This window comes from Siphateles boraxobius, unplaced genomic scaffold, assembly GCF_051911475.1.
Source record: "Siphateles boraxobius isolate OS27281-9 unplaced genomic scaffold, OSU_SipBor_1 31, whole genome shotgun sequence".
Classification (NCBI taxonomy): Eukaryota; Metazoa; Chordata; class Actinopteri; order Cypriniformes; family Leuciscidae; genus Siphateles; species Siphateles boraxobius.
The window spans coordinates 1,535,158-1,548,797 of NW_027508931.1; the positions used below are offsets into that span (position 1 = coordinate 1,535,158).

A 13,640-nucleotide genomic window follows, 5' to 3' on the forward strand; every position below is an offset into this window, starting at 1 on the left:
AAAACTTTTTCCTACATCATGTAAACAATCTGCCCATACAGATGATTAGAGGTCTCCATAAATTATAAGGACAAATATGAGCCTTTACTGTCATATAATATCGAGGATATTATAGTGGATTCACTCTGCATTTAAATGTTAAATGTGTCTCTGCAGTGTATTTATTTTTTGGCCGTTGGTCCTCTTAGCAGCAAAAAAGAAATAAAACTTTTATTCAAATTGCGAATAGATTATATAGAGAAAGCGAGCAAAAAGCACTCCCTTAATGACTGAAGATGTCAATCACTGCATTTGCTGCGCGATTGGCTACAATGCTCAACGCTGAAAATCTCGTTGCAATTAGAAACCTTTCACGGTCTTCAGACTACAGAGCGTAAACACAAATAAGAACGGGACCATTCCCGACCCGCACCGCAGATGACAACGTAAATAGAGGTCGACCCATCCCCACCCTCGTGCAGGACTGGCTGCCACCCATGTATCACTTACACTGATGAAGTGATGAGTTAGTGCAGACACTGTGTCCTTTGGGATTTGGTTTGTGTTGCTCCAGTGTCATATCTCTTTCTCTCTGTCTGTCTGTCTCCCCACTCACACTGTCTATCTCTCTCTCTCTCTCTCTCTCTCTCTCTCTCTCTCTTTTTACCCAGATAACATTGCATCAGAGCTGGAGAGTTTCATGGGCCTGATCCAGACAGTCACTGGATATGTAAAGATCAAACACTCTCAAACTCTGGGCTCTCTGTCCTTCCTCAAAAGTTTGCGATACATTCATGGAGAAGAACTCACAGACCAGTAAGGCAGATAAAACATATAACTATTGTCGTGGCATGTTGACTATTGATTGTGTACAGAACAGAGCTAGCCTGCAAAACAGGTGCTGTAAATATGCTATGTCTCACTGAACACTAGTTATTTGTTGGCCTGCATAGGACTATCAAGCTTATTCGTGTCATCTTGAATGGCAGTTTGACTCCTCTAATGTGGAGATAATTTCAGCCTTAAGGTTGTTATTTGATCAGTATCTTCATCAGATGAAAAAAAGGACTTCTCTCCGTTAAAATAATACCGGTGTGATTAAGTCTAAATGACTCTATTGTTTTATTTAGTTGTTTTTGCACCTAAGAGTGGGACATGGAATTTTTTTTTATACATGTTATAACTGTAAGAACATTATACGAATGTATTATATTATATTTTAATATACTAAGAAATTTAAGATTAATCTCCCATTGAAAACCTGTCAAAATTTGAGCCAGTAAGTCTCTTAGGCTGCATTTATTTATTAAAATATAAAAACAGTAATATTGTGAAATGATATTACAATTTAAAATAACTGTTCCCCTTTGTCAATCACTAGGAGTAAGTCTAGACTGACGAATGGGGATCGCTTGCTAGAGCCTATCTACTTCGAGTGTAACTAAATGAGCCAATGCACATTGGTATGCGATAATTGTGCATTGCGGTGTGAGCATATAATGAGCAGCAGGTGCCTCGCATCCTTGTCTTTCGCTTGGGAGCCAGACGGTGAATGCTGTTCCTGCTTTGCAATCTTACCTGAGAGTGTTTTAACTTCAAAAGACGAGTCTGCTTCTTCAGGAGAACGCCACTTCAATGAGAATGTGAGAGCTCACAGCAGGCTTGCACTATCATCCTGTTTGTGTATCCGCCATCCCTGGTTGCTTCAGCACCAGAGAGAGCAGTTTCCTGAAGGAGCATACAGGGTTTGACACTGCGTCTTTTTCAAGATGTCATTCAAACAGTGTGTTTCTGGATGCGGTCGTTTCCTGTCCTCATTTGACAGCCACGATCACGGTTTCACATGCCTGGGCTTAAGCATGTTGAGACTGCGTTCGTGGGTGGTTCCTGTTCTCTCATGAGAGCATGACCATTTCGCCATGTTTTTCTTCTCCCCTTTCTCATTAAGCCTTAAGCCGCTCAGCGTGCCGTCGAGCTGACGGCTGACTGTGGGGGTTGTCACAGCAACCAAGTGCGCGTCGTTCGGCGCTCTAGATGCACGGTCGAGACTCAAGTGCTTCAAACGAGGTGGAGTCCCTTTGCCTATTCCCCGATCTTGTTCCTCTTCTGGTTGCCACCAGAAAAGGGCTACTTTGGCTAATAGCACTAGTGATCTGAGGATTACAGAGAGCGTTCCCCGACGAGACCACTTATTTCATGTCTCGATTCTTCCTCAACACAGACCATTCCTGCGGTTTGCGTTCGAGGGACGGTCATATCAGTACAAAGTCCTACCCTTCGGGCTGTCCCTGTCGCCTCGCGTCTTTATGAAGGTCACGGAGGCAGCCATTGTTCCACTCTGAGAATGCGGCGTTGGTATTCTTAACTATCTCGACGACTGGCTGATTCTGGCTCAGTCTCGGGATTAGTTGTGGGAACACAGGACAAGAGTCGCGACCTTAAATTGCTTGCACAAAACTCTTGATCAGCACTTGTTGTTCATTTAAACCGTTATGCGCAGAGAGCGTGAGGGTGAGGGTGAGAGAGAGAGTGCCTGCGAGTGCGAGCGAGAGTAAGGTCTGCGGTCTTGGCCATTAGTTGATTTACTTGTTTTTGTGTAAGTTAATACATTGTCAAATATGTTTAAACTTAAATAAACTACATATACAAGTAGTTATGTCTCTTTGTATTCATTTGTCCTGTTATTGACGTAATGCGCGTCATTGACAAAATGCACAACCAGATGTTCGAATAGTTCCAATATATGTGTGTTTTTTTAGAGGGAATATTCGGATGTCATTTTTGAGCAATTTTGACAGCCCTACTTGGTATGGAGTTGGACTCGGTCAACCAGACAGACGTCCGGTCAGTGTTGAACTGCTTGAGTACAATCAAGAGCAGGACAGCGGTCCCACTGAAACTTTTTCAGAGGCTCCTGGCACTCGGATTGCTTCATATGAGTCTGCTTCAGCTGCTTCAGATGGGCGTGGCAAAGCGGCACGTATCGGGTGCACGTCACCCCGCACTGCCTGCAACCTTCAGCCCGTGGTCGGACCCCTTGTTTCTACGGGCAGGTGTTCCCCTAGAACAAGTGTTCAGGCATGCTGGGGTCTTCATGGATGCCTCTGCCACCGGCTGGGGGGCCACGTACAACAGGCATGCAGTTTCATGTCTGTGGCCGGGGCCTCAACTGCACTGGTACATCAATTGCCTCGAGTTGCTCACAGTACGCCTTGCGCTGGGCCGCTTCAAAGAGCCGCTACATGTCAAGCACGTACTGGTGCGTACGGACAGCATTGCGACCGTTCGGTACATCAACCGTCAAGGTGGTCTACGCTCCTGCCGCAAGGTCGCAATTCGCCCGCCATCTCCTATGGAGTAAGAAGCATCTGAGGTCGCTTCGTGCCATTTACATCCCGGGCATGCTCAATCGTGCAGCCGATAAGCTCTCACGACAGCCTACGCTTCCGGGAGAGTGGCGTCTCCCATCCCCAGGTGAATTATGGTCAGATCATTTCAGATCATGGTCTCAAGAGGAGCGCTGGAAGGGCCAGCAGCTGTGGCATTTTGTTAGATATCCCCATTCGTCAGTCTAGACTTACTCGTAGTGACTGATGAAGGGGAACATCTCGTTCGAGGAGGGAACGGAGAAGTAAGTCCCCTCGCCACAGTTGCTGAGCTTCAGCTGTACGGCCGAGTCACAGGTCCGCGAGGCACCTGCTGCTTATTATATGCTTGCGCCGCGATGCACAGCAGCTGGTGCAATTATCGCATGCCAATGTGCATTGGCTCGTTTAGATGCATTTGAAGTAGATAGGCTCTCGCAAGCAATCCCCATTTGTCAGTCTAGACTTGCGTCTCCGTTCCATCCTCGGGGAACGAGGGTTACCATACGTAACCGAGACGTTTTCTATACGCTTATTTCACGCAGCCGTTATTTTGAAATCGAAAGCGAGGCTCCGGTGGGAAGAAAACCGGAAGTGTCGCCTTTAATAATCGTGAATGCGATGGTGTATTGTTGTTTAATGTAGAAATGAGTTATTCTAAAACTGTACATACATGTCTTTCATACTTGATACTATAATATATTTTTTTCTATTTAATTCCGAAAGTAAAAAAAGAAGCAGGTATCAACTATATACACATCCCATATTGGATATTAACATCCAATAGTGTAAATCATGGCAGCAGCTTCAGGTTGGTAGTCCAAGGCATTGTTGTTTATTTGTACTTCCGGGGTTCTTCCCACCGGAGCCTCACTTTCGATTTCAAAATGGCGGCTGCGTGAAATCAGCGTATTTTAATATATACTAAAATGCAATTTATTCCTGTGATTAAGAGGCTGAATTTTCAGCAACCATAACTACAGTTTTCCTGTATGATCCTTCAGATAATATGCTTATATGCTGATTTGCTGCTCAAGAAACATTTCTTATTCATTCCTTATTATTTTGTTAGAAACAGTTCATATTTTATAATATATTAGGGTAATATTTTTGCGGAAACTGTGATACATAGTTTGTTTCAGGATTCTTTGACAAATAAAAAGGTTAAAGAAAACAATTTATTTGAAATAAGATTTGTAACATTATAAGTCTCTTGTCGCTTTTGATTAATTTAATATGATATGATTTAATATGATTAATTTAATAAAAATATGAATTTCTTTAAAAAAACAAAAATCTTACTGACCCCAAACTTTTGAAGCGACCAAGCGAGTTAGACCAGCTGCTAGATGGTTTGTTGCTGGTCAAAGATGATTACCATCTATTATGTTCCAAAACCAGCTTCTGCACAGCACGGTAGTCACGTTGCAACATAGTCTCATATCTGAAACAAAAAGAACATGAATACTTCTTGTAACACTCTGTGTCCTTCACAATTCCCTGATTTTAACATTTCTTCAAGGGTTTCCATAGGAACGGGTGAAATTAATAAAATGTCTGCTCTAATGGAATGTACAGCTTAAAGTCATAAAGCTAAGTCGAGAGATTCAGCTAATGTACGTAACGTATGTTGTTCGTACACAAATAAGTATACCTCCTGATTAAGCAATTTGATATCATGTACATTCATGTAAGTACTGAAGTATCAAGTATGTATGTATGTATTTACATATATATATAAATCAGTATTTGCTATCTGACTCATTTTCCCTCCCATGATTTTACGGAGGATGTCTGAGGGAGGCTGTGGGAACTCTTCTGTTGTGATCTCACTAGGGCTAAGTTTCAACTTGAGGAATGCTTGTAAGCAGCGCAGGCATTCTCCACGTTCCTGAGGAGTTCAGTGCGACTCAGTCGGGTGCAGCTGTAGAAGTCATCCTAAACCCTTTTCTAAGCCTGTATCTCCGTGTGTGCTTTAATGAAATACAATCTGTGCATGCGCTTCAGTTGTTGTTTTCACACATATCACATTCGTCACGTGAATGACCAGATCCGATCATTCTCATTCCTTTCTTTGCTTAGATTATACTTACATTAGAAATAAAACATTTAGTATTTAATACTTAGTTGTTTCGTGTGTATGTTTTTTCCTACTATAGGAATTATGCATTCTATGCAGTGGCCAACCAGAACTTGCAGTACTTGTGGGACTGGAGTCAGCACAATCTGACCATTAGAGCTGGGAAACTCTTCTTTCGCTACAATCCCAAGCTTTGCATGTCTGAGATCCAGAAAATGTGGGAGATGACCGCCGTTAAGGAGAAGATGGAAGAGGACGACGTTCGTAACAATGGAGAGCGAGCAAGTTGTGAGTAGACGAAAGCCGCTTTTCAACCCAAAGGTGAAAAAGCAGCTAAAGTGTTTCCTGTGGTGCTCTGCCACTGCGGAATCTGCAGTGCCAAAGCTAAAGGAATTTTATTTTAAATGAATTTATTTTTTTACTCTTTCCCCACCAGTGATTTTTGCCAGCAACCACCAGTGTATTTGATAATTCTCACAAAAATGTCATGGCCTGCCCTCCAGAATATTTAGTTTTTTGAATATCTGAACATGCAATATATCAAAAGAAAGAACAGACCCTCTACTTTTTAACAAACAAGTCTGTTTTATTCTAGCTTCGTTCATTCTTTTTTTATCAAAACTTGAATATGGGTAAGTTTTACAAAAAAAGTAGCACTGAGCAAAAAGCGAGATGGTCCTCACTGCAGAACACGAAATCCCACCTTACATATACCTAACCCTACCCATCTCCACCACCCACCCCTAATCCTACCCATCTCCACCATTTAGATCTAGATCCAACTCCGCCCCCTGGATCTCGTGTACTGCAATGAGGTGCTACTGCAAAAAGCTGAGAAAATCATGTGTTTGTCAAAGACTACATGGAGATCGGATTCAGAACGATGATCAAAACATTGATGGAGTAGATTGAGTCTATCAACAACCTAATGCTTGCACAGTCATGAACCCCCTCCTGGTTCGACATTTCATTCAGTAATGTTAGGCAGTTTTGATTGATATGTTGTTTAATGTTCGCGTTATTTTACATATGCATGCATATGATTACATATGATATCGCTTGTTTCTGCATCATCTTCGCATATATTTTGATCAGGAGATTCAAAAGATGTGTAATAGTGCCTCCTTCCATATAACAGTGAAAACACGGAAAGCCTGAAAATTGTGGCGGGGAAGTGTTATCTCACAAATGATGAAAATTTCTGTCAATGGTGGGAAAAGAATTAAGTTGTGATTTTGAAGTAAATTCGATGAGATAAGAACACAAACATAAGTTCAAGACATGTCTTTCTATTTCATTGTTTTTGCTGACTGCACTCAAGAATAAATTCTGATTCGTGAACAAATGAGAGGATTCTTTAAAAGAATAGCTCAAAAAATGTCATAATGTCCCCGATTCTGTCAGAGCAGTTACTGAATCAAAATGTAATCGTTTAACCATTTCTACTTTATGTACAACATCTTTTTTTACTTAAATCAGCATCATTACTAACTGGTTGTTTTTATGACAGTCTGTAGTTAAAGATACACATTTGCAAAATAGATTTTTGTGATTAATAATCATTTAATGAATAAAAAGATTTCATTATAATCGACGGACTTGAATCTGTAAATCAAAAAATATCATACCTGTATAAAATTGTTTTTTTGATTAGAAATTTTTCACACTTAACAAATTATAAAGCCAAGTGGCTTCTGTATACGCATGATGCTAGAGCTTTTCTCAGAACATTAACTTTTTTGCTATTACTTTTAGCCAACTAATATCAAGGTAATTTCTAGTAGATGTAGGGTCAGTTAACAGTCCTCAGGAATATATCTGCTTCAGTATATATATATCTATTGTTTTATAATTGATATAATGCATTGGCATTTGTAAGTGAGGCTTTAATGTCCAAATGGTTGGTAGACGACAGCTTTATCTCTCTACAAAGACATTACTCAAGACTCTTAAAAAGCATTTTTCTCCCAGGGTGTCCCAGTCGTTCTTCTGTACCTGCTCTATTATGTGTTTGACAGATTTCTGCACAGAGCGAATTTGCTTTGAAGAACGATGATAATGGCTTATTCAATGTGGTCGTATTTTTTTCCGCAGAAACATAATTGCTCTGACTCTAGACTGGTGAGACATTAACAGAAGTGCCTTTTCTAATACCACTTCGATGCCTAGAAACCCATGAAAGATGGAAAGGCCATGGCACAGTCTTACATTCAAGTTAAAGGACTCTTATGGTTGCTTTTAGTTAAATCTCTCTTATGACCCCTCTTATAGGTGAGAGTTATATTCTAAAGTTCAAATCCAACCACACTCAGAGTACTCGGATAAAGCTCACTTGGGAGCGATATCGACCGCCTGACTACAGAGACCTCATCAGCTTCATCGTGTATTACAAGGAGGCGTAAGTTTCAGACTGCTAAAGTTACCATTATGGACATATTATTCACATCGAGTTTGTTAGCGAAGTTGTGATAAAACATTATGTAAATGTATACTGAAAGCATCTGTGCACTGCTTTCTCAATGTAGACCATTCCAGAACATCACAGAATTTGACGGACAAGACGGATGTGGTTCTAATAGCTGGAACATGGTGGATGTGGACCTTCCTCCAGAGAAATCAACAGACCCAGGAGTATTTCTGTCCCCTCTTAAACCCTGGACACAATATGCCATCTTTGTGAAAGCCGTTACCCTGGTTGTGGAGGACAAGCATATAATGGGGGCTAAGAGTGAGGTGATCTATATCCGCACCAATGCATCAGGTTGGCTTCACCACTATCCCTCCTATATCCACCTAATATCCAGTCTCTAATCTACAGTTTGACATATATAGTTCACCAACTATTATCTTGCTATTCCACAGCGCCATCAATGCCCCTCGATGCCCGCGCATATGCCAACTCCTCCTCATCCCTGATGGTGAAGTGGTCTCCTCCCATCTCTCCCAACGGAAACAAAACATTCTACCTACTCCGTTGGCAGCAGCAGGCAGAAGACCGTGAACTGTTTCAGCATAACTATTGCTCTAAAGGTAAGTGTGTACATTTAACGTGCACTTTCGCTTCGTCTAATGTCTACCTCTAATCTTCACTCTTCGGCCCCCTCCAGCTGTTATTTCAGCATTGATATATAGTAGTCAACATTTAAAGTGGATCAAAAAAGTTAATCAAAGTTGTCCTAAGACAAGAACGAGTATTGTTCAAATTCATGTACAACTTTGATGAAAGGTTTCCACTTCAAATGTTGACTACTGTATATTGGAAAATGTAAAGTAAGTGTACATTTATCCCAATTCCTACATTGTTACTTTCCAAATAGATAAACGGATTTGAAAAATTAATTTCAGTTTAAATAATTTATTTTTCTGTGAAGAAAGAGATGTTTAGTGAAACGTGACACCTGCGTGAAGTTGGCCCCCCACCCAACGCAAAACGTCGTCAAACTATACTCAATCGTTTGTGCTCCGTTTGTGCTGGTTTGTGCTGTAAAAAGTTTCGTTTGTGCTGTTTCGGTTTTTTAGATATTAAAAGAATATTTTTAGGTCATTCTGAGGTCACTCAGCCCCCACACATGCTCCAAATTCACCCAAAATAGGCTCGTTCGTTTGTGCTTCGTTTGTGCTGGTTTGTGCCGGTACAATTTTCGTTTGTGCTGCGTTGGGTTTTAAAATATCGGAAAATTGAATTATAGACGATGACGTCACCAGCCCCCCACATGCTCCAAATTCACCCAAAATAGACGCAATTGTTTGTGCTCCGTTTGTGCTGGTTTGTGCTGTAAAAAGTTTCGTTTGAGCTGCTTCAGTTTTTTAGATATTAAAATAATATTAGGTGGTCATTTTGAGGTCACTCAGCCCCCCACATGCTCCAAATTCACCCAAAATAGTCTCGTTCGTTTGTGCTTCGTTTGTGCTGGTTTGTGCCGGTAAAATTTTCGTTTGTGCTGTGTCAGGTTTTAAAATATCAGAAATTGAATTATAGACGATGACGTCACCAGCCCCCCACATGCTCCAAATTCCCCCAAAATAGTCTCGTTCGTTTGTGCTCCGTTTGTGCTGGTTTGTGCTGTAAAAGGTTTTGTTTGAGCTGCTTCAGTTTTTTAGATATTAAAATAATATTAGGTGGTCATTTTGAGGTCACTCAGCCCCCCACATGCTCCAAATTCACCCAAAATAGTCTCTTCGTTTGTGCTTCGTTTGTGCTGGTTTGTGCCGGTAAAATTTTCGTTTGTGCTGTGTCAGGTTTTAAAATATCAGAAATTGAATTATAGACGATGACGTCACCAGCCCCCCACATGCTCCAAATTCCCCCAAAATAGTCTCGTTCGTTTGTGCTCCGTTTGTGCTGGTTTGTGCTGTAAAAGGTTTTGTTTGAGCTGCTTCAGTTTTTTAGATATTAAAAGAATATTAGGTGGTCATTTTGAGGTCACTCAGCCCCCCACATGCTCCAAATTCACCCAAAATAGTCTCGTTCGTTTGTGCTTCGTTTGTGCTGGTTTGTGCCGGTAAAATTTTCGTTTGTGCTGTGTCAGGTTTTAAAATATCAGAAATTGAATTATAGACGATGACGTCACCAGCCCCCCACATGCTCCAAATTCCCCCAAAATAGTCTCGTTCGTTTGTGCTCCGTTTGTGCTGGTTTGTGCTGTAAAAGGTTTTGTTTGAGCTGCTTCAGCTTTTTAGATATTAAAATAATATTAGGTGGTCATTTTGATGTCACTCAGCCCCCCCACATGCTCCAAATTCCCCCAAAATAGTCTCGTTCGTTTGTGCTCCGTTTGTGCTGGTTTGTGCTGTAAAAGGTTTTGTTTGAGCTGCTTCAGTTTTTTAGATATTAAAATAATAGGCTATTAGGTGGTCATTTTGAGGTCACTCAGCCCCCCACATGCTCCAAATTCACCCAAAATAGTCTCGTTCGTTTGTGCTTCGTTTGTGCTGGTTTGTGCCGGTAAAATTTTCGTTTGTGCTGTGTCAGGTTTTAAAATATTAGACGTTCAATTATTGTTGATGACGTCACCAGCCCCCCACATGCTCCAAATTCACCCAAAATAGTCTCGTTCGTTTGTGCTGGTTTGTGCTGTAAAAGGTTTCGTTTGAGCTGCTTCAGTTTTTTAGATATTAAAATAATATTAGGTGGTCATTCTGAGGTCACTAAGCCCCCAAGAGGCCAAGAGAACAGCAAAACTATCCTCGAGGTGAGCACACTTTTAAAGTAGAATTGACGAAGACGTTCTGTCATTACATAATTTGTTCAATAAACAATTATCTTCACTTCAGTCTCTTCTGATTGTATTTTATTTTTACGAGTCTCATCTGCTACACTTCACTGCCACCACTAGGGGCAAGTGACACTTCTGTTCAAGAATGCTCTTGTGTAAAATGCTGTAGAGTTGGTGGAGAAAAGGTCGATATAAATCAAACTACAAAAGTCGTTACTAATCCAAATTTCTGGCCAATGTAAGTATACATTGTTTTAAAACTGTCAGTTACAATATTAGTAGCTTCAAGAATAATTGTACAGCATTCAAGAGAGCTTGTTACTTGTTATTGAACAGAAACCTCATTAATAACACTTATGTTACTAATTTAGCTATGAAATGCTGATTACAATTGCAGAAATGTGCCTTTTAGTATTAAAAAACGACCATGGGTCACATGTGCAACTGTATTTAACATTTCATAGCTAAATTAGTGATATTAGTGTTAGCAATGAGTTTTCGGTTCAATACTGACAATCTAGGTGTCAACATACCATATTGGTCCTAATATAAGGTATATTATCCATCTACATTATCCTTACTATATTATATTATCCTATTATTCTTATATTCAGACCAATACAGTAATATATTAAAACAAATTTATGCTGTACATGACATTTTTTGGAGTCAGGATAATTGAGGGTAATTATGTTGTGCTTATGCCAGATGCCCAAGAAACCAGCAGTCGACAGGGATTCCATTTTCACAGTCCTGTGTTCATCAAAAGAGGCCATAGTCCAAAATGGCAACATAGCTACTCCTAATCAGAGCATCTGGACAGAGCTTAGTAAACAGCTAGACAACAAGATCACTGCAAAGGCACTATACACTTTTGTTAAATTAAACAGACACAATATCTGGACTGCTTTAGGGTTTACTCATGAAAGTGATCATGAAACAAGAGGCAGTAGTGATGACACTGATTTTGAGCCAGGGTCCCTTTCCTCCAGTCCAAAAGATTGCTGCACTTTTGATTTTGAAGTTCCATTTCAGAAATGGATTGAATTTATGCCTGAAACAGTAACATACAAAAACAAGTTCTCTAAAACAAAAAAAAGGGAATACACAATTTTGAAGCCTGGTATCTGGACGCATGTGATAAATCATCACATTTGGCAAGAAGTGAAATGCCCCTGCACATTTGCTTTTAAAAGAGCCAAGGTCTATCCATCAGTCACAGACAAATTTATTGTAATCAGAGGCAGCTGTAAGGAGTGTCGTGGCCACATTCACATAAAATGTGACAAAAAGCCTGAAATAAACAGCAAAATGAAGTTCAGGTGTTCACTTAAAAACACTGATGACTCCCTGCACACTGGCTGTTCCAAACGTGCGATGTCTGGTAACTTGCGTGTGCAGATATCCAAAGAACTGTGTGAGGGTAGAAAGGAACCCCATGTATGGAGGGCATCAGAGGCAACAAAGCTGATGGATTTTGGAGATCCTGAGCCAAGTCATCTGCCTAATTTGGCCACCCTGCGCAAAGCAAAGCAAGAGAGAAATGATTTAGAATTAGGCGACAAGGATCCTATTCTGTCATTGCAGATGCTAAAATACAGTGCACCTCACAGTGGTAGCATTAAAGACATTGGACTAGACAAGTTTTTCTGTCACTATTGGAGTCAAACACAAATGTATATGTACAAGACATTATCAAAGACATCTACTAACCCGACTGTGAGTTTTGATGCAACTGGCTCAGTGGTGAGGAAACTACAGAGACCAAATGGCAAGTCTGGCCATATATTCCTATATCAGGGTGTTGTGGCAGGGGGTGAGAGCTCAAGTGTCCCAGTGGTGCAAATGCTGTCAGAGAGACATGATGTTAATGCCATAACACATTGGCTGACAGAATGGATACGCGCAGGTGCACCTACTCCAAAAGAGGTTGTGAGTGACTTTTCTCTGGCTTTGCTCGGAGCTTTGGTCAAGGCTTTTACTTCTCATCCTGATCTTAAGACCTACATCAATGAGTGTTGTGGTGTCTTACTCGGTAGACAGTCAGCAAAAGTCCCACCTTGTTTCGTGCGGGTTGATGTTGCACACTGCATCAAGATGATCTGCCGGTGGGACTGCTTGAAAAAAAAAACACATCGCATTAAAGATTTCTTTGTTAGGTCAATAGCTCAGCTTCTCATGTCACAATCCATGGACGATGCAAGAGAGCTACTAAGATGCATTACTATTGTGGCTCTCAGCGAAACAGAGGGTAGTGACAGCTCTGGAGCCCCCCTCATTTCTGAAAGGTGCAAGAAATACCTAAAAGCCCGAATTGCAGAAGAGCGTGTCATCATTCCAGATGTAGAGGGTGCGGACCTGGAAGAAGTGGATCCATGTGACCAAACACAGACAGACCTGCGGCAGTGGGTAACAGACATATGTGAGGAGAGCAGATCACTTGCCACATCTAATGGTGATCATGACAATATGCACTTCCTCCCTGAGATTATTCCAAATATAATCTGGCTTGCAAATTACTTACCTCTCTGGACAGGGGTAATGATCCCTCACTTCCGGAGCTCCAACATCACCGCAAGTTCAGCCAATGTCGAAGCTGAGTTCAAAAACATCAAACGCGGCCTTTTCAAGCATGAACACTTGCCTATTCGAGTGGATCGATTCATTGCTCGACATCTGTCCTTCATTGAAGGCAACATGCGTATTTTTTCTGCAAAACAAAAGAGTGTGGAAAAAGGTGAGGAGGATGAGGCTGTTGCGACAGTGATCGACACAGGAGTCAATCCACTACCCACCGCAACCTGCAGGATAGATGGAAGGCCAGAGATGGATGCTTCCTGCTCTGGGAAGTCTGACACCGTCACAAACATCCATCCAGCAGATGAAGAAGCTGTTGAAAACTGGAGAGGCTTAGCGGTTCCACCCAAAAAGAGGAAGAGGAGTTCATACCTCTCTCCTTGTCCTGAATGGCTCCATGCAGATCCATCTGTGAGAGGGAAA

At 41.2% G+C, this 13,640-nt stretch overlaps 1 protein-coding gene and 1 long non-coding RNA gene across 3 annotated transcripts in view; one reads left to right on the plus strand and one right to left on the minus strand.

The window, feature by feature from the left end:
• Positions 1-13,640, plus strand: part of igf1ra (insulin-like growth factor 1a receptor) — a 110,179-nt gene that overhangs the window by 71,833 nt on the left and 24,706 nt on the right. For both annotated transcript variants that reach the window (XM_077248866.1, XM_077248867.1), the window contains 5 exons: positions 651-795; positions 5,504-5,712; positions 7,696-7,822; positions 7,950-8,185; positions 8,287-8,454. In XM_077248866.1, the coding sequence (XP_077104981.1) occupies positions 651-795; positions 5,504-5,712; positions 7,696-7,822; positions 7,950-8,185; positions 8,287-8,454 (885 nt within the window). The remainder of the gene's footprint in view (positions 1-650; positions 796-5,503; positions 5,713-7,695; positions 7,823-7,949; positions 8,186-8,286; positions 8,455-13,640) is intronic.
• Positions 12,395-13,018, minus strand: LOC143759200 (uncharacterized). Its single transcript, XR_013212196.1, has 3 exons — positions 12,942-13,018; positions 12,560-12,754; positions 12,395-12,488 (listed from the first exon to the last, which is right to left on the minus strand). It is a non-coding gene; the product is annotated as an uncharacterized LOC143759200 (long non-coding RNA).